Source organism: Magnolia sinica, chromosome 3 (assembly GCF_029962835.1).
Source record: "Magnolia sinica isolate HGM2019 chromosome 3, MsV1, whole genome shotgun sequence".
In the NCBI taxonomy this organism is placed as follows: domain Eukaryota; kingdom Viridiplantae; phylum Streptophyta; class Magnoliopsida; order Magnoliales; family Magnoliaceae; genus Magnolia; species Magnolia sinica.
In genome coordinates this window covers 116,003,190-116,027,715 of record NC_080575.1, presented here as the reverse complement: position 1 = coordinate 116,027,715, position 24,526 = coordinate 116,003,190, and the positions used below count along the sequence as shown (strand labels likewise).

The 24,526-nt window shown below is 41.6% G+C and overlaps 1 protein-coding gene across 1 annotated transcript; it reads left to right on the top strand.

Moving 5' to 3' along the window:
- The first annotated feature begins 419 nt into the window (after window positions 1–419).
- Window positions 420–23,635, top strand: LOC131240875 (cytosolic isocitrate dehydrogenase [NADP]). The gene is made up of 16 exons (XM_058239392.1): window positions 420–576; window positions 8,772–8,815; window positions 8,941–9,050; window positions 9,702–9,739; window positions 9,972–10,049; window positions 10,129–10,182; window positions 10,627–10,728; window positions 10,918–11,003; window positions 11,107–11,210; window positions 11,365–11,433; window positions 11,522–11,637; window positions 11,783–11,817; window positions 12,656–12,798; window positions 13,276–13,398; window positions 13,523–13,613; window positions 23,451–23,635. Exons 1-15 carry the CDS (start codon window positions 528–530, stop codon window positions 13,605–13,607), a joined length of 1,236 nt encoding a protein of 411 aa, XP_058095375.1. The 5' UTR covers window positions 420–527; the 3' UTR covers window positions 13,608–13,613; window positions 23,451–23,635.
- Window positions 23,636–24,526: the final 891 nt, after the last annotated feature.

Here is a 24,526-nt window from a genome sequence, read left to right as displayed (position 1 = left end):
ACGTCAAAACAATCGGCACCGACGAGTCACGAACTCCCACTAAGAGAGTTCATTTTACCTCTGTCGCGACTGAGCTATCACCGTGTGTCTCCACCCTCTGGACCCACATTCTGAGATGGTTCGATCATTTGAACCGTCCATATCTTTGTTACTAGCATAGATAAGCGGTTATCCCATAACAACGCATCACTGATGATCATAGCCTCTGATTTTTTGAGTTGAATTCAATCAATTAAAATTTTCTTTTCATTTCTCCAAGTTCATATAGATATAGTGGCGGTCAAAGAAGACTGTTCACGCTCAGTTAGCATAGATTTCACAACATGGGTGGTTCAGATCATCGGATCACTAAGCATGTGGGCCCCACTGATCGGCGACGCACGCTGTTACTATTTCGCTGCAGAGATAGAACAAACTCCGTTTGTGAAAAGCATAAAAATCTCCTTTTTCATTTGCCGTCAACCTTCGTATCTTTTTCATTTCGCCCTTTCGCTCCTGCACCGTTTCCTCCGATCCCGCTACAGAAAATGGCGTTCGAGAAGATCATAGTCACGAATCCCATCGTAGAGATGGACGGTCAGCAGCTTCCCTCTCCATACCCCTCCATCTCTTCGCTTTCTGAGTTTCGAGATCTGTGCTTTCGTTTTATAATCTTCTTAAAATCGGATGTATTTTGCTGAGATCCGTTAAGGTTTTGATCTGGAAAGCAGATTCTTTACCAAATGATGGAAAAAAGAACCATAGCTGTTGTTCGCTGTGGGAGAATAAGAGTAGGGTCCACTTGTTTTTTATCAGCTTATAAAAGAAAGTAAATGCGAGTGCGGCCCGCTTCTCGTTACCGTCCAATCTTTACCGGATGGACAGATACAAGATTCGGCCGTAGGGAACTTTTACTGAGTCATTCGATCAGATGGCCTGGAGTTCCACTTTTTGATGATCCAGGCCCTGCATCGAATGGGCCTGATCATAGACAGAGTGTTTCCCAAATATCGTCCGAGTAGAAAATCCTAGCCATTGAATATCTGTCATTTTTGGTGTTGAGTGTGGTTTGGATGCCTGTAAATTGGGCTAGCTGTGAATGAAGGACACCGATTGCGTCCTACCCCTGCCAGGACGGACTCGGTACTGGCAGAGCTTTGTGGTGTCCACCATGATGTATGTGTTTTATCCACGCCATCCGTTTTTAGCAGATCATTTTAAGGCATGAGCCCAAAAAGGAGACAGATCCAAGGCTCAAGTGGGCCACACCACAGGAAATAGTGAGGATTGAATGCCTACCATTGAAAACTTCTTGTGGGCCACAGAAGTTCTTTTATCAAGCTGATATTTGTGTTTTCCCTTCATCAGGGTCCATGTGACCTTATGAACAGGTTGGATGGCAATAGACATCACAGTGGGCCCTGGGAAGGTTTCAATGGTGGTGTCATTATCACCATTGTTTCCTCTGGTGTGGCGCACTTGAGCCTTGGATCTGCCTACCTTTTGGGCCCATGCCTTAAAATGATATGCGAAAATAGATGGACTGCATGGATAAAACTAGAGCTGGGCATGTTTGACCCAATCCGACCCGATTCGAACTGAACTGACGGCCTGGATCGGTGCGGTTCAGGTAGGATCAGGCAGATCCGACTGTTTATTGGATTGGGCTCGGATCAATGTCAATCCGGACCGGACTGATCCGAAATCCGATCCGGGGCCCTACATGGTGTGTATTTTATAGTTTCTTGTAAATTTTATTTTATATATGTATGAACACTAATGAACCAATTCTTAATAGCATACTTTCTTTAGAGAAAATAAATAAATAAATAAAACAGTTTGAAATGGCCAAGGAGCAGTGAATTGGACAGATTGTAATAACACCCCGATCCATAGCTCAAGTGGTAGACTGAGTGAAAGATACCTCGTTTCAACACTTAGGTCTTGGTATCGATCCCTAGTGGGGGTGGCTAACAGTGAAGTGTGAACTGACAGTGGGGTGTACTAACAAGCTAACAAAAAAAAAAAAAAAAACGGATTGTAATAAGAGAAGGTCGGAGAACAGAAAGACTCATGGCCAAGGGTAGGCCAAAAGCAGACCATATAGTTATATAATGATAATACTGATATTAATTAGTATTATTAAGATAATTATGATTCCGTTTCTATAAAAAGGCCCACTTCAAATGAGTAGTGTCAAACAGAAATGAATCAACATCGTCTTTTCCTTTTTTTTCAAATCAGAAACATAACAGTTCATGTATTTCAAAAGCAGATGACCATTGAGATTTCGTTTGTATATTTAAACGAAAGAACATATCATTTGAGATAGAAAGATAGAGAGAGATTAGTATTGGGTATTAGAAAGGGAATGGGATTTTTGTAATTTTTTAGAAATAAAAAGTATAGATGAAAATGGAAAAAGGGGAAGTTGATAAGAACTCACATTTGAAAATCATGATTCTTTTGCCATGAGAGTTGCAGAGAGAGAGAGAGAGGTGCAGTTCAAAGGTTACTTGATATGCAAGGCAAATAAGCAGTAGTACTTAGTGGGAGCCAACGAGAAAATATATAAATTGAATAAAAAATTACAAAACTTCTTCAAGAAGCAGCGAAATCGGATTTCGTACTGACTAACTCAGTATGTTTTTTATCGTACTAAGTAAACTATGTGGGGCCCGCCTTGAATTTTTTTGGTTTATCCACACCGTCCATTAGTTTTTCCAGATCATTTTAGGGGTTGATACTAAATTTTAAGTATATCCAATGATCAAGTAGATCGCACCATATGAAACAGTTGGAATAATGATTTCCACACCGTTGAAAAAAAAGGACCGATCCGAACCTTGCCCAATCCAATCCGACTCAGTTTTCCTGACCGAGTCGGACTCGGATCGGTTCAGGCCAGCAGGGGTTCGGATCGGTTCGAGTCAGATGACCCGAACTCGGTCCCGGATCGGATCAAGTTCGGGTCAGGCCTTGCAGATTTCGGACCGAGTCGAGTTGGACCCAATCTGATCTGACTCGGTCCGATGCTCGGCTCTAGATAAAACACATGCATCACGGTGGGCCCCACATAGCCCTTGCTAGTACTGAGTCCATTTTGGCAGGGGTAGGACGTAATTTGCATACATAAATGAAATAAAGGTAAATGATTTACATGCATTTTTTGGATGTTGAAAAATGCCTGTAAATTTTAGCTGCAAATGAAATCCCTCTAAAATTCTATGATTTCATTTACGTCAAATCATTAACAGTCTAACAGCTATAATTTTGAACTTTAAGCTGCAAAATGAAATCCCTCCAAACAATTTACAGGCTATACAAACACAGACAACTATTGACCTGTGAACAAATTGCAGCTTAGAGCCAAACAGGATAAGCTGTAAATGATTTACACCTGAAAATCATTTACCGCTTACAAATTTTGCAGGCATCCAAATAAGCCAATCCTTCTGAATGCATGGATTGAAAGGCTGAACCATCAGCCCAATTTGTTGGAATTCAGGCCCCGGCAATAGTCTGTACGCTATTAAGGAATTGTAGAGAAATTTGCGTTCATGCAAGACTATTAATAAAAATATGAAAAAACCCATATCTTAGAAGGGAATACTTGCAAAACACCTATGTTCATTAGCACCTGTAGTAAATACGCTAATTGAATATGTTCTCTAGTAAATACACTTATGTGGAGCATTTGGGGGGAGAGAAATGATAGTTATTTCAGGGACAACAGCCATTCCTCGGCTGTTATTGTTAGTAAGGTATTATCCATGATCAGGTAGTGGGATTCCTAACCAGGGGTTGAGCTGTTGTTTTTCGATTTTTGTTCTTGCGTTCTGTTTAGCTGTATTTTGTCTTTGTTTTGCCCATGATGTAGGACGTGGCACAGATACATTCTTCGCATGGCTGGACCAAAAGAAGGCCTAACAGAAGCAGAAGTAGTCTGTCAAATCCGGGCCCAGTCCTACAGAGGGCATGACGTAACTGGGCTCCAAGCATATCCAGTTCGAAGAAGTTCATTCTAGATAGGGAGATTGTTGTTTGAAGTGTGAATTGTAAATCGGCCATGAATTTTGATCTAGGTATTGTTATGGGATGCAAGACCCATCGATCCTTGTGTAACAGGCCATCTGGGGTCAACCATGCAAGTTGCGCCTGTCTGTTTCGCAAGAAAATGCATGCTTTTAGTTTAAAATCAAGATTTTAGGGAAAAATTACTAATTTTAGTAATTTTGATTTTTGTCATATTTCCTTATTTTTAGAGCTTTAAATTTTCATCTTTTTTAGAGATTGATTGTAATCATGATGGGAATCCTCCGATAAGGTTAATTTAGGACTATTTTTTGTAAAACTTACTATTTCTGGTTAGTTCTATTTTAGTTGAAATAGGACTTCTATTAGGGTTAGAATTTTTGCTATTTTGGTTAATTTTGAATAAGGGTTTTATGTTTTTATTAGTGATATTATCGAGAAATCATTCACATTATACATTATTCAATAAAAATGTTCGAGTTTTCTTTTATTATTTCTTTTGGATTCAAGGATTTGACTACTTAAGAAAGATGACAATCCTTTTCATTATCATTTCACGCTCTTCCCTGCGTCGGTTGGTATCAGAGCGATGCTTTTCCTCAGTTTGATGGCTTATAACAATAGTGCGGCAACAATCCCATAGATGGTGCTCCAGAGAACAATTCTATGACAGTGGTGGCATTTGAAGCTTTCTAGTGATAGAATTTGCAAGCCATGCAAAGACTGCAGGTAGCAATCGACCATTTGATAAAAGCCTTAAGATAGACCTATGTTTGTAATAGAAAGCAACATGAAATCGACAATGGAGCTCATGGTCATCATGTTCGTGGTGCTACACTGGTGATGAATCACAGGCTATCAGTTTGATCGGGAGGAATTTGTTACACACACCAAAGGAGGAGATATATCTGCAATGGCACACCATCTTTCGAACAAGGTACATTACGAACCAAAAAGTATGTGATCTGATCGTGGATGGCAGGAGTGGTGAGAACATCGTTCGAAGACTGGTGGAAAAGTTACAACTAAGGACAGAAAGGCACCCTCTCCATACACAATTAGATGGATCAAGTCATCAAAATAAAGGTAAGTGAATGATGTCGTATTCTCTTCTCCCTTGTAAATATTATAAGGACGAAGTAATGTGTGACGTAGTCGATATAGAAGCTTACCATATATTACTTGGTTGACCATGGCAGTACCATGTTGATTCCACGCATAGAGGTTGAGATAATATTTTTATTTTCGTTAAAGATGACAAAAAAATTATCCTCGTGCCTATGAGAAGAAAGAACCAACCTAAGACTTTTAAAGTAGTGGGGAAAGAACCAACCTAAGACTTTTAAAGTAGTGGGGCAGTCCCTTATAACTGTATGAGATTTTGTCAAAAGAATCTAACGAGACGAGAGAGATCAATGCATTAGTTAAAAAGGGAAAAGAAGTAGAACCTACAAACATTCCAGAGATCGTCAAAGCATTTGAGGAGACAAGAGAGATTAGTGCATTAGTTGAAAAGGGAAAGGAAGTAGAGCACATGAATATTCTAAATAAGTTGAAACCAATGTTGCATGAATTCAAGGCAATCATGCCCAATGAACTTCTCGATGGGTTGCCCCCCATGCGGGATATACAACATCACATTGATATTATTCCAGGGGAGTCTACTTAATTGCGCACATTATCAGATGAGTCTAAAAGAATATGAGATCTTACAGGGACAAGTGGAAGAACTAATCCATAAGGGTCTAATGGGGTGAGCATGAGTCAGTGTGCTCTGCTCGCCCTGTTGATACCCAAAAAGTTACAGGAGACTAATGCCAAGGAAGAGGCTAATAAACATCAGCGCCAGAAGGTGTTTGAAGTGTGTGATAATGTGTCAGTTCACCGGTGCAAGGAGAGGTTTTCGACTAGGACAAAAAGGAAAGGAATAAGAAGATTGACGCCTATGTTGTTGATCCTCCCGAGGCCATGGAGATGTCATGGAATTTCATTGTGGCAAACTTTTATGAGTATCATGACCCAAGTTCGTTGAATAACTCGAGGACAAGTTAATGCATGGGCATTTTCATACCGAGCTTGAGTGGGGTGGCCTGTGGGATGCAGGGGCATACTTGGGGTAGGCGGCTCTTGTAAAGTAGGGCCCATGAGGGGGGTTCAACCGAGGTCCTAACCCATGAGATGTGAGGCTTGGGCTATGAGATAAATGGATTAATTCACCATGCTCTAGCAGTTCGAGCTTTTAGAGCAAGTGGTTAGTTGTTACACGACAAATTGGTATCAGAACGGGAGGTCTCATGTTCGAGACTTCTCACCGGAGGTAATTAATGCAAGAGCATTTTCACATCAGGCTTGAGTGGGGTGGCCCTTAGGATGCAGGGGCACACTCTGGGTGGGCGACCCGTGTGTGGCGGGCCCCACCCACCCATTTGAGGCGGGTGGCTCATTTGAAGCGGAACCCATGTGAAGTGGGGCCCACAAGGGGGGTTCGGCCGAGGTCCTAACCTATGGGATGTGGGGCCCGGGCTATGAGATAAAGAGATTAATTCGTCTTGATTCATCATGCTCTATTAGTTCGAGCTTTTAGAGCAAGTGGTTAGTTGTCCTACATCCCGAGTTCTTTCCAAATTGAGGGAACTGATGTAGGACGTGGCACAAATACATTCTTTGCATGGCTAGACCAAAAGAAGGCCAAACAATAGTGGAAGTAGTCCGTCAGATCTAGGCATGACGTAACTGGGCTCAATCTTTCATAGGGCATGACGTAACTAGGCCATGGGCACATCCGAGTCAAAGAAATTCATTCTGGATAGGGAGAAATTGTTGTTTGAAGTGTGAACCATAAATTGGCCATGACTTTTGATCTGGGTATCGTTACAGACGCGCGACCTATCGATCTCTATATAGTAGGCCATCTGGAGTCAACCAACCTGCATCGCAGGTCGCGTTTGTCTATTTCACAAGAAAACGCGTGCGTCCAGTTCAAAATCGGGATTTTAGGGAAATTTACTAGTTTTAGTAATTCGATTTTTGTCGTGTTTCCTTATTTTTAGAGTTTTAAATTTTCATCTTTTTTAAAGATTGATTATAATAATGTCGGGAATCCTCCGTTAAGATTAATTTAGGACTTTCTATTTTTGGTAAAACATACAATTTCGGTTAAGTTCTATTCTAGTTGAATTAGAACTTCTATTAGGGTTAGAATTTTTGTATTTTTGGCAAAACTTACTATTTTGGGTAAGTTCTATTCTAGTTGAATTAGGACTTCTATTAGGGTTAGAATTTTTCTATTTTGGGTAATTTCAAATCAGGGTTTTATTTTTTCTTTATTGGTGGTATAATTTAAAAATCATATCCATTACACATTATTCAATAAAAATATTCAAGTTTTCTCTTATTATTATTTCTTGTGGATTCAACGTTTTGACTATTTGAGAAATACAGTAATCTTTCTCATTATTGTTTCACGCTCTTCCCTGTGTCAGCCCATTGGGCATTTTTAATAATATTCATCCTTAAAAAAAACATGTTCTAGTGATGAATGGCAATGATGTTTTGATTATTCGGAGGCCTAGTTGGCATTGGCAATGCCCATTTCTATAAGAAATAAATCGCATATGAGCTAGGACTTGATAGAGGCATTATTAAAAGATGGCATGTGCACTGGGAATTGGGTACAAGGTCAGATTGCAGAACCATGGCATAGGGAGATGGGATATCTATGTAGAGGCTTATATGTCCTTATTTTATCCAATGCATTGTCTTTAGTTACTGATAATAATCTCTCTCTCTCTCTCTCTCTCTCTCTCTCTCTCTCTCTCTCTCTCTCTCTCTATATATATATATATATATATATATATATAGACAGACACACACACACACTCAAGCTTACACAAGCCACTGTGTCAAGAAGCTGTCAAGCTCCTACTAAAGTGTAACTGAAGTGTTCATGCAAATGAATCACTCAAAATTTATGAAGTATGAATGTTGTCACTGGATAGCAATGACGTAGTCTATGTTGGGCTTCATTTGTTGTAAGACTTTTGTACCATATAAGAAATGACATTCCAGCTATGGTGATGTTAAGTTCAAGCTGGTGTAGAATTTTTGTGAGGCTGTGTTGAGAAAAATCCGACCTCAAATAGCTGGGACAATGCTATGATGATGTGGCCATGTATGTCAAGAAATTTCTACATGGAAAAATTGAAAACAGTAGTAGCTGATGGGCAATGGCTGCACCACTATATGGTGTAGGTAATGTATGTCCAAAAGACTGTTGATTTTTGCACCACAAACGGCAGTTTGGAGACATGAAACGAAAAGGCTAGGAAATTTAAAATCAAAGTGCCAAGCTATGAATGTGTCGATTTGCAATACTAAGGTCAATGATTGAAGATGTGCCCATATTAAATCAGAAAAAATAGCAGGCTATGTAGTACCTGGGAGGAGAATCTGAGCTGGTTGGCAACCGTTGCCTCAGGGGAGGGGGCTCTTTGCCCTAAATGATCTAATCATAACTCATAAAAGATTTAACCCGTAACATATGGTAGACTAACACAGAATGCTATGAAATAGGGAATACTGGAGATGCTGAAGCATTGGATAGGACCCATTTCAGGGTTACTCCGCAACCCTGAAGAATGGCTTTTGATAACTTGATAGGATTGTATTCATTGGCTGATTCTCTCTCTTTTATTTTTTTTTAGCTGACATGGTTATTTTTTTCTTTTATATTCTTATGGCTTAAATCGATGATGCAGGAGATGAAATGACTCGTGTTTTTTGGAAATCAATCAAGGATAAGGTAATCAATTAGTTCTTATTTATTTTGTATGATGTGAAAAATAAAAATAAAAATTCTAACCCTTTGTAAGTTGGAATTTGTGGCTCTTTGCTAATTTGAATCCTCTGCTTTGATGTGCCCCACAGCTTATTTTCCCATTTTTGGAATTGGATATAAAATACTTTGACCTTGGCCTTCCTCATCGTGATGCTACTGATGATAAAGTCACGGTAGAAAGTGCAGAAGCCACTCTGAAGTAAGCTGCACTTGGTTATGTTTGAATCTATTTTGTTCTTTTGAAGTTTATTTAATGTATGTGCTACTTTTATAGATCTGAGCATAAATTGCCTTTTTTTCATTTATTTATTCTCTTTGTTCTTGTAACTCTTCCTTTTGTTTGTACATATAGTAGCTTTTGGAAGAACATTCATTAGAGGTGTTAATTATCTTCACTGCTGAATATTTTATGTGCAGTACTCAAATAAAAAGGGGTTCATCATACCTTTCAAGAAAAAGAAAAAAGAAAAAGAAGAAAAGAACAGAGTTTCATAATGTATATCTGGTGCTACTATGTGCTTTGGGCTGCTCATCTGTAAACGAGGCTAGCAATATAACTGGAATGCCTTAGTTGAGGCTTCTTTCTGGTCATATTGTATTCCTTGCAAAAAACTATGAGGCTTCATTTTCTTAATTTCCAGAGTCATGTCTCCCTTTGTATGGCTAGATAACATACAACGAGATGGTGTTGCTTTTGTTCCAAATTCCTGTTTAGCTTACACTAAATTGCAGGCTCTTGTCCCATGACTATTTGTTGTTGTAATTCAAGCATTTCATCTCTTCGTAAGTACATATCTTCGTAGTTTTCATATTTTTGTGCAGAGCTCAGACTTACATATACTTATTTCAGGTATAATGTGGCAATCAAATGTGCAACTATAACTCCAGGTAGACAGCACTGAACTGACTCAAAGGGATCTCTTTATTTTTCACTAAACCATGTTTTTTTAATGTATCTTTATCCTTGCATGGGTCACTAAACCATGTTTTTTTAATGTATCTTTATCCTTGCATGGGATAATCTGTTTTTCATCATTACAATTTATTTGACTTTTAAGTTATTATCAATTTGTTGAGTTGACTTTAAGTTACTTATTATCAATTTGTTTATGACTGACAGACGAAGCTCGTATGACAGAGTTCAACCTGAAATCTATGTGGAAGAGTCCAAATGGGACAATCAGGAATATCTTGAATGGTCAGACAACTTGCTCTGGGTGTTTCAAAAAGACCATTTGCACCACACTGTTTCAATGAACATTTTATTCTTGGTGCAGGTACGGTCTTTAGAGAACCAATTATCTGCAAAAACGTTCCCCGGCTCATTCCAGGTAATGAAAATTCTCAATCATGGTATTCCTTTTTGAGAAATGATTAAAACAGGTATGCGTTGTACATTAAATAATACATAAATGGTTATAAACTAATCAACACATCACAAATTATACAAGAAGCAAAAGAAAACAATTATAAACTAATCTACCCAAGCATACAAGAAGCAAAAGGAAACAAGTATAATAGTCCCAATAAAACAATTGTAATAGTTGAGCTGGACATTAGTACTGAATGGGACTGTCTTTGCGTGCGAGTGGTACTTCAGTGAAATGTCTAAGAAGTCAGAAGGTTATTTTAGTCAGAGAAAATTCCTTAACTTCAGATTCCATGTATTTATGAAAGTTGAAAAAGAAAATTTTATTGATTTTTATAGTATTGATATGGATATGGCTGATATGACCGAAATCTTCCAACGTGCTTCTTACTGGTGATGTTTTCAGGGTGGAATAAGCCCATATGCATTGGAAGGCATGCTTTTGGCGATCAATACCGAGCAACTGATACTGTTATCAAAGGCCCCGGCAAGCTCAAATTGGTGTTTGGTATGAAGAATTTTGCAGTGCTGAGCTTACTATGTTCAATCTTCTGCTCTATTGAATTCAAGTTAATATGATGCATGGAAATCGGAGTTTAAGACGACTAGTTACATCTTTCATGAGCATTGTCTCTGTTATTCTTCCAGAAGCTATGCCATTGGTACTAAGTTCTCTTTCTTTTGTTTGGAGTTCCAGAGGGGAAAGAAGAAGAGACTGAATTAGAGGTGTATAACTTCACAGGCGCTGGTGGAGTAGCCTTATCTATGTATAATACTGATGAGGTTTAGATTCAACAACCCTTTCTTTTCATTGGGGTTCTCAGTTTAAGGCTAAGTTGGTTGTTCAAAGCTCTGCTAAATCCTTTTATCGTTCGCGTGTCAACAGTCCATCCATGCTTTTGCTGAGGCATCAATGAATACAGCTTACGAGAAGAAGTGGCCACTTTATCTAAGCACAAAAAATACAATTCTTAAGAAATACGATGGAAGGTATGAGACTTTATTTAACTGTCCCTATCCTAGCAAACAACCTTCACAGCATGCTCATCTTTATGTTCAAGAGCTTTCTTTCTTCATATGTAGCATGCTCTGGGTGACTGGGTATTCGTGGTATTACCTGTTCTTTCCCTCTATTTCTATGCAGATTCAAGGACATATTCCAAGAGGTGTATGAAAGTCAATGGAAATCCAAGTATGAGGCTGCAGGCATATGGTGAGATATTCCGGCCTGGCACACAGTGTTAATGCATTTAAAACACAAGTACTGGTTTCCCTTGAGCTAATAGTAATTGTATAAACAGGTATGAACATCGACTTATTGATGATATGGTTGCCTATGCACTTAAAAGTGATGGTGGTTATGTGTGGGCATGCAAGAACTACGATGGAGATGTACAGAGTGATTTCTTGGCTCAAGGTTTGTATGCATTTTCATCACCTTTTCAGCCATGTATGTGTTAGTATTGGATGTAGAGGGATGGGTTGCAAACATTTGTTAGTTGCTTTTGGAGGCTATAAAATTGAGCATGTTTATGATCTCATTTTTTCTTTTATCATGACAGGTTTTGGGTCTCTTGGATTGATGACATCAGTACTGGTATGTGTGCTTGTGTGTTTGTCCAGTTGTCTGTGTTCATACATGCATGTGGATGGGTTTGGGTGTGATCCGGATGATCTTTTCTTGGGATGTAAGGAACGTAACCAAAGCAAATACCTATAGATTAGAATACTGTTTAAGTATGGGTGTCAGATGGTGTGTCAATAGGAATACATAGATGGTAGTTCATTACCTGTAAAGGGAAAAAGCATGGTATACATCGGAGAAGACTGTAATTATACCTTCTGCAAGCTCGTATGCTGGTCAATACACTGTGCATGCATGCATTTTTGGGCAATGTTCTTTGGTTTTATGCTGAGACATCAGTCATTTGTTGGATTGAGACCCATTCAAAAGGGTCAAGGACATTAAGGTGGTGTCCGTCCACAGATATGCATTGGAAGAACCACCATGCTAACCTACTCATCTGGTCAGTTTTCCCCACTTTTTCTCTCAGACTGAAGAAACTGGGGAAGCTAGGGAAGCCAACTCACTAGCATACTCCTGAAAACTACCCCCAGGGCTGTTACTCTCACATGGTTGGCAAGTGCTTCAACTCTATAAGCCCACAAATGCTTGAGTGTTCATTTGGGCATAGCTGCCAATGAAATGTTCCTCTGTCATAGAAGTTTGTTCGAAGTGTAGGAACAGCTGTGTGGAAATTGGGAGTTCTGTTGGATACCAAAACTGGTTCAGTTGAAAGTGCAGCAAGAGTCATGTTTTGAATGCTGCTATGCTTCATCTTTGTATCTAATTGTTTGCTTTGATGGATAGTTCCATTGGGTATAGGAAAAGACTTATGCTTGAATTTTCTTGAGCTATAGCAATTTGGTTTCAGGTGTGCCCTGATGGAAAAACCATTGAAGCTGAAGCAGCACATGGCACAGTTACACGTCATTACCGGGTTCATCAGAAGGGTGGTGAGACCAGTACAAATAGCATTGCTTCAATCTTTGCCTGGTCACGGGGCCTTGCACACAGGTATAGTATCTTAATCTGCAATCTTTTCCTACTAAGCAATGATGTGGTTTGTCTTGGTCTTTTCAAAAATTAACAATTTACTTCAGATCCTGCGAAGCTGACAAAACACAAACAGATTACTGCCCTTTTCATGTTTTTCTACATTTTATCTCATTACTATAATTTCAGTATCAGATTACATGTTGGCAGATGCCAGAATCAATACAGTATAAAACATGTTGGTCGATTCAAATAAAAAGGCTTTGTCAGTGATGTGTTTTGGTCAATATGGTATCATATACCCAGTTTGCCTGCCCCATTATAACAGGCTGTCTTTTTCAAAATGCCAATCTCCTAACTTCATATAAAGGCTGTAACGGGTCCTACTGTTCTCAGTCTAATGCCTCAACTCTCATATCCTGTTTGCATTGGAAACATTAGTGCTGGTAGTGCATTTACAAAGTATCTGGACTTAGCAAAATGTGTCTATGTTTGCAGGGCAAAGTTAGATGGCAATGCTAGACTGCTGGATTTCACTGAGAAACTGGAAGCAGCTTGCATTGGAACTGTGGAATCAGGGAAGATGACCAAAGATCTTGCACTTATCATCCATGGATCCAAGTAATCTGAAGAGGCTATTCTCACAGTTGTTGTTGCTGTTGTTATGTTAACATCTTTTCAACTTCGGAAGCCAAAAACTCCCAGAGGATCTAATTCAAAGTTTTTTTTTGTTTTTTCTGTGCAGGATGACCCGAGATAAGTATCTGAATACTGAAGAGTTCATTGATGCAGTGGCAGAGGAGCTGAAAGCAAGACTCTCTGGCAAATAAAAAGCTGTAAACTCCCTGTCACTTGGATTCACCTGGAAACAATGTTTTGAAATCATTGAGTGATGACTCTTTTTTTTCTTCCCTTTTGCCTCTAGTATTGTTATGCATTTGACCCTCGATCAAACGGGAGTTTGATTTGAAATTGTATTGGCCCCAAGTTATTCATTGATGCAGTGGCAGAGGAGCTGAAAGCAAGACTCTCTGGCAAATAAAAGTGATGCAGGACATGGAAAATTAAATATGATATGCAAGATTGCAGGCTTAGATCACACCAATTCAGAAACAATCACACAAATTCCACATCCCACATGAAAATCCAAACAATCAATTAAAGGGGAATCTATGCGGGTCCAAGCCGACACAGGATAGGACTGGACCAATAAAATTATAAACCAAACAATGTCAAAGGGAAATAAAATCAACTACTCATGCATAAAAATCAGTCCCTAATCCAAGGGATTCCCTAATTTCAATTCAAGGAACCCTAAGGTGATAAAAATGGGCAAATCAATTAGGGATCATGTAATATAGGGTTAGGATTTATGAAAAAATGGCTATGAGAGGATAAAAGAGGATAAAAACCTGAGTCAAAAGATGATCCCGCGTGTGGACAGCAACAATGGCCCAGACGGACGTGCGTGTGATCCCGGCCGCACGTGTGTGGGGCCCACTATTCAGAAAAAGGCCACCTTGGCCCTGATCGGCCAGGGATGGACTCCAAAACCTCCAAATTTCAGCTCGATCCGATGTACGGTTTGTACGTGGTGCTCTGCCGAAGTTTCAGCTCGCCTGCGGGCCGAAATCTGGAAACATGCTTCAATGAAGAAATCTGATGCAACAAAAGGACAAATTCAAAGTACGGATGGTGGGGGAAGATGGAAAAAAAAGATGATGGAAGATGGGGGTGAATTGGGATCGATGTGGCTTCGCACCACGGTAGTTAGCCCTTCGAAAAGGGAGGGCTTCGCACCCACTTTTGAATTCTTCCACAACTCACGAAGAGAGCAGAAAAATAAAGCAGGAATTTTTTATTAACTTCAATGAATGAAAAGAACTACAAAGGGTGCCTATTTATAGGGAGAACCCTATATCCAAAAACTCGCACCATGTGCGACACCTATTACTTGGCGATGAAGTGAACTAAAATAAAAACCAAACAAGGAAATATAAATCGTTCACGATGTTCTAAATAATAACAATAAGCAAAACCTAAAATATAAAACCAATCCGACGAGTGGGCCACGATCATGAGATCTCATGGTGGGCTTTTCTTGACTATCGGGCCACTTTTCTGAACCAAAACTTGTCTTCTAGCTAGGAGGCCCTCCCTGGACGTCGTCATCGAGCTAGATCGTTGGTGGGGTCCTCCTTCTGCATACGTACATGCGTAGGGGTGGTGGTGTGCATGCGTGCGTGTGCACGATGTCCTCATCAACTCTTCCCGGCTGCAAAGATTTCGCCCTCCTGAACCGCTCTAGGATGTCTGGATCAAGTCTCTGAAGCTCCTCCTTAGTGAGCCACGCGCTGTCCGAAGTTGGGCGTGACTTCCATTTAACTAGGTATTTCTGAAACCCGCCATCCGACGTGGAAATTATCTCATGGTCCAAGATATCCTCTATTTCCTCTCTGGGTGTGTGAAGGCTAGGTATGGGAGGCAGAGGCTGGGATGAAAGGTCGGGAAGAGGCCATGGATCAAAGGGTAAGGTTGGGACATCAGGATGAATGGGCGAAGGGCTGGACAAAGTATCAGTGGGTCCCTAAAAAGCAACTAGATCCTCCACGTTGAATGTAGAACTAATTCCCATGGAAGGTGGAAGATCTACCTCATACGCATTGAGACCGTTTCGCTTTATAATTTTGAAGGGCACAGCGCTACGTGCGTGTAACTTACGAACGGCCCCTGGAGGGTACCACTCGGGCCTGATACAGACCATCATAGAGTCCCCAATATTGAACTCTTTGAAACGTCTATGTAGGTCTGCAGAAAGTTTGTAATGCTCATTATTAGTAGTAATCTTTCGCCTGATTTCTTGATGCAATGAATGTATGTGATGCGCAAAAGACTCTACAGACTCTGATGGCCTATGAGATAATGATATGGGGATAAGATCAATAGGTTTCCTAGGCTTATAACCAGTAACGACTTCAAAAAGACTTAGACCTGTGGACCTATTGACAGAACTATTGTATGCAAACTCGGCTATGGGTAGTATGGCGTCCCATGTCCTGGTATGCTCCCCCACTAAACATCGAAGTAAACTCCCTAGGCTCCTATTGACCACCTCAGTCTGGCCATCGGTCTGAGGGTGGTAACCAAAAGAAAACTGGAGCCTAGTATTCATCATGTGCCATAGTGTCTTCCAAAAGTAACTCATAAATCTCACGTCACGATCAGACACTATAGTTTTTGGTAACCATGCAGTTTGATAACCTCACTAAAGAATAGCTTGGCAACATGAGAGGCGTCGGAGGTCTTAGAACAAGGAATGAAGTGGGTCATTTTAGAGAAACGGTCCACGACAACGAATATGGAGTCATGCTTTCGAATAGTCTTGGGAAGTCCAAGCATAAAGTCCATACTGATGTCCTGCCAAGGGATGAATGGGACTGGCAAAGGTGTATATAATCCTGTATTCTGTTTCCTTTGCTTTGCCAGTTGACAAGTACGACATTGCCCTATAATTTTGGCCACGTCCCGCTTGAGGCTTGGCCAATGAAATCTATCCTCCACTAGGGCAATGGTCTTGTCACGACCGAAATGACCTGTAACCCCCCCTGAATGTAACTCCCAGACAAGAAAATCGCGAAGAGAGGTGCGTGGTATGCACAAGCGGTCACTCCTAAACAAATATCCGTCCAAAATCAAATACTCACTGTTAGCTCCTGATGGACTCTCTATTAAAGACGTATACACAACTCCAAAATCTGGACACTCAGAATACTCTTCTTTGATGCGCTCAAGGCCCGTAACTTCAACGTTCATGGAGTTAAGTAATGCGACTCGACGACTCAACACGTCGGCAGGCTTATTCTCTACACTGGCCTTGTGCTTAAGCACAAAAGTGTACTCTTGAAGGAATTGAACCCACTTAGCGTGCCTGGGGCTTAATTTCTTTTGAGAGTTCAAGTATTTTAAGGCCTCGTGATCTGAGAACAAGACGAATTCTTGCGGTAACAGGTAATGTCGCCAATGGCGTAGTGATTGCACTACCGCGTAGAATTCCTTGTCATAGGTGGAATATCTTTGCTTCGCCTCATTCAGTTTCTCACTAAAAAAGGCGACAGGGTGCCCTTCCTGGCTAAGTACTCCCCCTATGCCGACTCCTGACGCGTCACATGCGACTTCAAAAGCTTTTGAAAAATCTGGAAGTCGCGTAACTGGAGCTTCGGTCATCTTGACCTTTATCTCCTTAAAGGCCTTCGAGGCGGCCTTTGTCCATTGAAACTCTCCCTTTTTTATGCAGTCCGTGATGGGAGCCACAATGGAACTGAAGCCTCGAATGAACCGCCTATAAAAGGTGGCTAAGCCATGAAAGCTGCGCACCTCATGAATATTGCGGGGTTCAGGCCAATTAACGATGGCCTTGACCTTCTCGGGATCCGCCGATACGCCCTCAGCTGACACAATAAAACCTAAGAAGATCACACTACTAGACAAGAAAGCGCACTTCTTTAGGTTGGCGTACAACTTCTCGGCCCTAAGGATCCCACAAACCTGCCTCAAATGGTTGAGGTGTTGCTCCTTAGTCATGCTATAAATCAAGATATCATCAAAGTATACGACCAGAAACTTTCCCATGAAGGGTCTCAACACTTGGGTCATCACACGCATGAAAGTGCTTGGGGCATTAGTTAACCCAAAAGGCATAACTAGCCACTCATATAGCCCATCCTTCGTCTTGAAGGCCGTCTTCCACTCATCACCAGGGCGTATACGGATTTGGTGATACCCACTTTTGAGGTCGATTTTTGAGAAGATAGTAGCATTAGCCATCATATCTAGCATGTCATCAAGACGCGGTATGGGAAATCAATACTTGATTGTGATTTTGTTAATGGCCCTACTATCAACACACATCCTCCATGTGCCATCCTTCTTAGGTGTAAGAAGGGCGGGCACGGCACACGGACTCATGCTCTCTCGAATGAAGCCCTTCTCTAGGAGTTTATCAATCTGCCTCTTCAACTCAGCGTGCTCCTTCGGGTTCATTCTGTAATGTGGGAGGTTTGGTAGAGTTGCCCCAGTGATTAAATCAATGGCATGCTATATATCCCTCATAAGGGGAAGCTCATTCGGTAAATCATCAGGAAAAACATCACGAAACTCATGTACTACCTGAATGGCCTTAGTGGGTAACTCTACGCTAGTATCTGGTACACTCTCCCTAGCCACAAGGGCGTATATCATCGAGTCCGCCTCCGTCTCTCGCTCAAAGTCTTTGGCATTCAAAATATGGAGCGGTTTGGACTTGGACTTCGACTCCTTCACTTCTTTTGGGCCGCTCACACCACTTTGTGTGGTGAACTCTTTTCCAGTTGTATTCTTGGGTGGTAGAGGATTTAGCTTGACCTTCTTGCCCTCAACCAGAATGTACACACATTTGAACGACCAAATATGGTAACATCCCTGTCATAGAGCCACGGCCTACCCAGAATGACATGGCCCACATCCATAGGAACAACATCATACTAAATTGTGTCTTTATAAGATCCGAACTGAATAGGGACAAGACAGCGGTGCGAGACTGGAATAGATGTTTCATCAACCCAGGAGACTCTATAGGGCTGAGGATAGGCTTCCAGTTTCAAGCCCAAACGACTCACAGTGCTAGTCGATGCCACGTTGGCACAACTACCACTATCCACGATCATCTTACAGCTCTTTTCCCCACATTTTGCATAAGTGTAGAAGATTGTGTTGCGGCGCCAGTCATCAGTGTTCTTAGCTTAAGCTAGGGTGCAACGCACAATTGCGAGGGTCAAAGACTCTTGAACTCCCTCTTCCTCATCACTAGGGGTTCCGACTGGCTCATATTCCTCCTCCTCACTATCACTCTCTGGGGGCACTACTTCTACTTGCCCATCAATAAGGAGTACTTTAGTGCCCTCTCTCGTGCCGCACTGGTGAGCAAAGTGACCAAACCCCTGACACCTAAAACACCTAGTGGCCCCACTTCCACGTGAACTAGACCCGACAATCTCTTTACCCTTATCATCCTTAGGTCTGGGCTGAACATTAGGGGAAGGTTTGTTTTGGAATCCCGTGTTAGGTCTAGCCCCAGAGGGGTTGGCCTTAGTACCAGATTCGCGAAAGTCAAACCGCCTTCCCACAGATGCTTTAAGGTATTGCTCGACATCTAACACTAGTTGGTACAACTGTTCGATAATGTCTATGTCTTTGGCAAGCAATTCTCTCCTAATGTCAGGACGGAGGTCCATTTTAAAACGAGCAAGGGTGAGTACGGGGTCCTCATCAACATCACAGCGGGTCGAGTACTCTTCGAATTTCTCAATATAGTCAGCAACACTCATGGAACCCTGTCGAAGAGATTGCCACTCATCAATCAACCGCATGCGATAAGAGAAAGGGAGGTACTTCTCTTTCAACGTTTCTTTCATTTCTCCCCAATGGACTATTGGAAGTTCCTTCGCTCTTTCTTTTTTTCGCTCAACCGTCGCCCAAAACCTCTTTGCTTGACCCACAAGCTTCATCTTGGCGAATCGGACTCGTCGAGCATCCGACATATCATACCACTCAAAATAGTGGTCCATATCCGCCAACCAATCTAAAAAAGCTTTAGGGTCCAAGTGGCCGTCAAAAGTAGGAGCATCTACCCTAACTCCCTTGAGGAGTTGTGCATCTGGGTCATATTGATCATGATGTCCCTCACGGGGTGGGTGCACAGGTACGCGCCCATGACCAGCTCTTTGGCCGCCTCCATTCCTTGGTCTAACCTTCTGACCAACTGCCTGAGATTGGACATCCTCCCCAGTGGTGGGGTTTGCCCTGAAGGAGACCTCTATTTCTTCGAGGCGTTTATCTATGTGTTGTTCCAAATGCTTATTCAAGGACTCACCTTGCTGGGCTAACTTGGCCACTGTTTCTTGTAATTGCTCCATGTTTAGTGTGGGGTGCAAACCGAAGCCGCGACCCGTACGTGTGGGCATACACTGACTTGCTCAACCTAAGGACCTGCTATGACAATTATATGCGTCTAAAAACTAAATGACCCTACGAGACTCTATATGAAGGAGACTACACACTGTTACTAAAATTTAGCTATATATGATGGACTGAATGCATGAAGGACTCAAACAAACTAAACCCTAAATATGTGGTGAATTCCCCTATAAGAACCCTAGGCTTTGATACCAAATTTGATGCAGGACATGGAAAATTAAATATGATATGCAAGATTACAGGCTTAGGTCACACCAATTCAGAAACAATCACACAAATTCCACATCCCACATGAAAATCCAAACATTCAATTAAAGGGGAATCTATGCGGGTCCAAGTCGACACAGGCTAGGACTGGACCAATAAAATTATAAACCAAACAATGTCAAAGGGAAATAAAATCAACTACTCATGCATAAAAATCAGTCCCTAATCCAAGGGTTCCCTAATTTCAATTCAAGGAACCCTAAGGTGATAAAAATGGGCAAATCAATTAGGGATCATGTAATATAGGGTTAAGATTCATGAAAAAATAGCTATGAGAGGATAAAAGAGGATAAAAACCTGAGCCAAAAGATGATCCCGCGTGTGGACAGCAACAATGGCCCAGACGGACGTGCGTGTGATCCTGGCCGCACGTGTGTGGGGCCCACTATTCAGAAAAAGGCCACCTTGGCCCTGATCGGCCAGGGATGGACTCCAAAACCTCCAAATTTCAACTCGATCCGATGTACGGTTTGTGTGTGATGCTCCGCCGAAGTTTCAGCTCTCCTGCGGGCCGAAATCTGGAAACATGCTTCAATGAAGAAATCTGATGCAACAAAAGGACAAATTCAAAGTACGAATGGTGGGGGAAGATGGAAAAAAAAGATGATGGAAGATAGGGGTGAATTGGGATCGATGTGGCTTCGCATCACAGTAGTTAGCCCTTCGAAAAAGGAGGGCTTCGCACCCACTTTTGAATTCTTCCACAACTCACGAAGAGAGCAGAAAAATAAAACAGGAATTTTTTATTAACTTTAATGAATGAAAAGAACTACAAAGGGTGCCTATTTATAGGGAGAACCCTATACCCAAAAACTCGCACCATGTGCGACACCTATTACTTGGCGATGAAGTAAACTAAAATAAAAACCTAACAAGAAAATCTAAAGCGTTCACGATGTTCTAAATAATAACAATAAGCAAAAAATATAAAACCAATCCGACGAGTGGGCCACGATCATGAGATCCCATGGTGGGCTTTTCTTGACTATCGGGCCACTTTTCTGAACCAAAACTTGTCGTCTAGCTAGGAGGCCCTCCTTGGATGTCGTCATCGAGCCAGATCGATGGTGGGGTCCTCCTTCTGCGTACGTACGTGCGTAGGGGTGGTGGTGTGCGAGCGTGCGTGTGCACGATGTCCTCATCAAAAAGGCTGTAAACTCCCTGTCACTTGGATTCACCTGGAAACAATGTTTTGAAATCATTGAGTGATGACTCTCTTTTTTCTTCCCTTTTGCCTCTAGTATTGTTATGCATTTGACCCTCGATCAAACGGGAGTTTGATTTGAAATTGTATTGGCCCCAAGTTATTCAATAATGGTAATGGCCACCGTAATTATCCTTACGATACAGGCTGTAATGGCCATTACGATACAGGCTTACAGCCACCGTAATTGCATTACAGCCACCGTAATTATCCTTACGATACAGGCTGTAATGGCCATTACGATACAGGCTGTAATTGCATTACAGCCACCGTAATTATCCTTACGATACAGGCTGTAATGGCCATTACGGCCCCTGTAATGATCGTTACAGCCATCAAAAAATAAAACAAAAACAAAACTGTATTGGCCCCATAACAGCCGTTGGGGGGCCATTTTTTCATAACAGCCAGTACAGCCCAGCAAGACGCAATAGTTCCCACAGTTACAGTTACATAGTGTCTATAATGGCTGTTACCTAACTGTTTTTTGACACCTGGATTAGACCCACTGGTTCAAAGATACCCTAAATTTCTCCCAACTACAATTCGGATTCAGTATACCCTGAATATCTCCCGAATAGGAAGATCCCCGACCTCTTATCAGTGACCTATAAATGGATGGATAAGCAAACTACAGTATTCTTCTCTGCAAAGGCAAAAGATTGGATGGATGGGCTTTTCCAATATGGAAGATTTTGTGTGAGATCCCCTATTTGCAGTGAGGCTCATCTGATGAAGAGTCTGGATCAGCTAACAATGGGCCACTATTACAGACTAGGTGCATCCGAACACCATACATGTACCAATGTATCAACAAACTATAGGCATCATTCAAATACCAGCCAATATTCTTCTTATTAGCCAATGCATTTATGTGGGTCTTAGGTTGGATAATCTTTATGCTTGCTGGTGATCTTTTCCTTACCCCCTTCAAAACTATACACTTGGCCATTTTGCCTAAGTTTCTAACTTTCTCAGGGGGAATTATGGTGCAAATTTGCTGACTTGCAGGATTCCGCGCTTGTGGGCCTTGGTCAAAGTGACCTGCATATATACTCTTACAAAGAAAAAGAAAAGGAGAGAGAGAGAGAGAGAGAGAGGGTAAAATACAGCCATGGTCCGCATGCAACAGAAAAAGCAACAAATCCAAAGGTTATGGGCATCCCTCATCCATTGTGGGGCCCAGACCATTCGGTCAACAATCTAGACCACCAAACCATGAGCCCCTGCATGTTCAGCATCCTCTGCCTCAGCCAACTGTTTGCTGACTCTCAGAACCTTCTAAGCTTTTTGTCCCAAACTCTGTGAACCCTCTTTACCAGCTTGCCGACACCTGTTGGTAACATTGAACAAGGAGATGTTAGTTTTAGACATTTAGTGGATCATCGAGTCTCTGGAATGAGAAGAGGTAGATAGGTTTGACCAAGTGCAGACACTGGTCGACAGTGTTTTACAACCATGGCCATGATCGTATGGACATGTTCTTAGTGTTCCAGGTCGGATCCATGTAGGTTTTCAGGAGTTGGTGGAGTGGCACCGTGGGCATCTTTTCTCTAAATCTCTACCATATATAACACAAAGTAGCTATGGACAATTTTACATGCGCAATTATTTTTTGGAGAGTTGTGAACTTTGGCTTTTAATAGGACATTACAGATAGTGAAGGGCCGGAGGGTATTTGGGTAATCTAGATGTCTCTGCATCTTCAACTGGGGGCATTTCTGCCATTTTACACATGTTTTATGCGAGTATCCCACACACCCACTCTCTCTTTTAGATTTTCCATTTATTACCCATGCTCAGAATGTCAGGACATTGGAAGTAGGGAAGTTTGTTTAGGTAATTCGGGTCTCTCTGCATCTTCAACCGAGGGCATTTCTGTCATTTTATACATTTTTATGCGCGAATCTGAATTTTCTTTGTTGAATATGGACTGTTGACCCTTTCTCCACCTCCACTTTCAGACCACAAATTATACAAAGCTAGAATTGCACGTTCAGTGTGGTTTTGGTACCATGGTCCTTGGGCTGTCCCCAGTAGGGTCCATCAAGTAGATGGTCTGGATTCACTGACCACAGGAGGGTGTCAAGAGTCAAGACTGGTTTTGTAGTGCAACGGACAGCGATGGTCAGCCTCTTCTTTCCACATCATTAAGAAGTTCTAATTGAGTTTCTTTTGTTGTCTGTGGCAGGTCTGAATAGAGTGCAGGTGGAGGTGTGTTGTGGTCTTTATGCTGAAAGAAATAAGAGGGAAGGCCCAGGTGTTTATCCCAGTAGTGGTCTTTCAATCATGCACTGTACTTCTCTTCCGAATTTTATTTTTTCCAGTTTCTTCATCTGGATATATCAATTCCCCACGTGGAGAAAACTTCCCTGATGCACCATTGCTATATGTGCCGCACATTGGCTGGTGGGTTCGTGATCTAGAGTAAGAGTCTGATGGGACCTACTATTAGTGGAGGGTGTCCCCAATATCCAGTGCCTTCTGACCTTGATTGCCCTGCCATCAAAGCCTTTATTTTGGGAATCCGTATTGCCTCTCATGTCCCTTCCTACAGGGGACCACGCACTGATTGGTCGTATAATGGTAGCCGTCCATGCCATAGGCTAATGCTAGAAATTATTTTGAAGGGATGATGGTGACCCTCACTATCTCTAGCTGAATTTAGAACATTGAAAGGAAAAATCTCAATGGTTCGCGCTCAACTCTAAAAATCAAAGGTCGGAATCTTTGCTGAAGCTTGAATATGGGATAGTAGCTTACCTGAGGTAGTAACAAGAATATGGACAGTTCAAATTATTCCACCATCACCGAATGCGGTCCCCAATTGATGGCATCACACACAGGATCATGATCCGCAACAGAGGAAAAAAGAACTTTTATTTTTGACCTTTGCCTTTTCTTTTGTACCTTAACCCGTCATTTTGAACTCTATTCCAACGATCAGGATCTTTTAATCTGCCAGATTTTTGAGACATTACCTATTCATGTGGGTCCCATTAGACTGACAGGATCGCCAAAGCATTGGCCCAATGTGGTACATCAGGTCCCTGCACTTATTCTGTCTTGTTTGGTTCATCATTTCAGCAATGCTGTATAGCCAGTGAGACCGGTACCTTGACAAGTACCTGCTAGTCAGTTGCCCCACCATTACAGTTGGACACCTCAAAAATCAGGCCTAGCCAACCATCATGTGGTTCACCACATGAATTTGGAGGGTTTTGAATGGTTATCCATTGTTTTGTATTATGTGGTCATGGTTAGATA

Coding starts and splice junctions, on each gene's coding strand:
- LOC131240875 (XM_058239392.1), top strand. CDS start 528: ATGGCGTTCGAGAAGATCATAGTCACGAATCCCATCGTAGAGATGGAC. Junction 11,818..12,655: donor GATTGATGACATCAGTACTG/GTATGTGTGCTT, acceptor ATTTGGTTTCAG/GTGTGCCCTGATGGAAAAAC. Junction 12,799..13,275: donor TCACGGGGCCTTGCACACAG/GTATAGTATCTT, acceptor CTATGTTTGCAG/GGCAAAGTTAGATGGCAATG.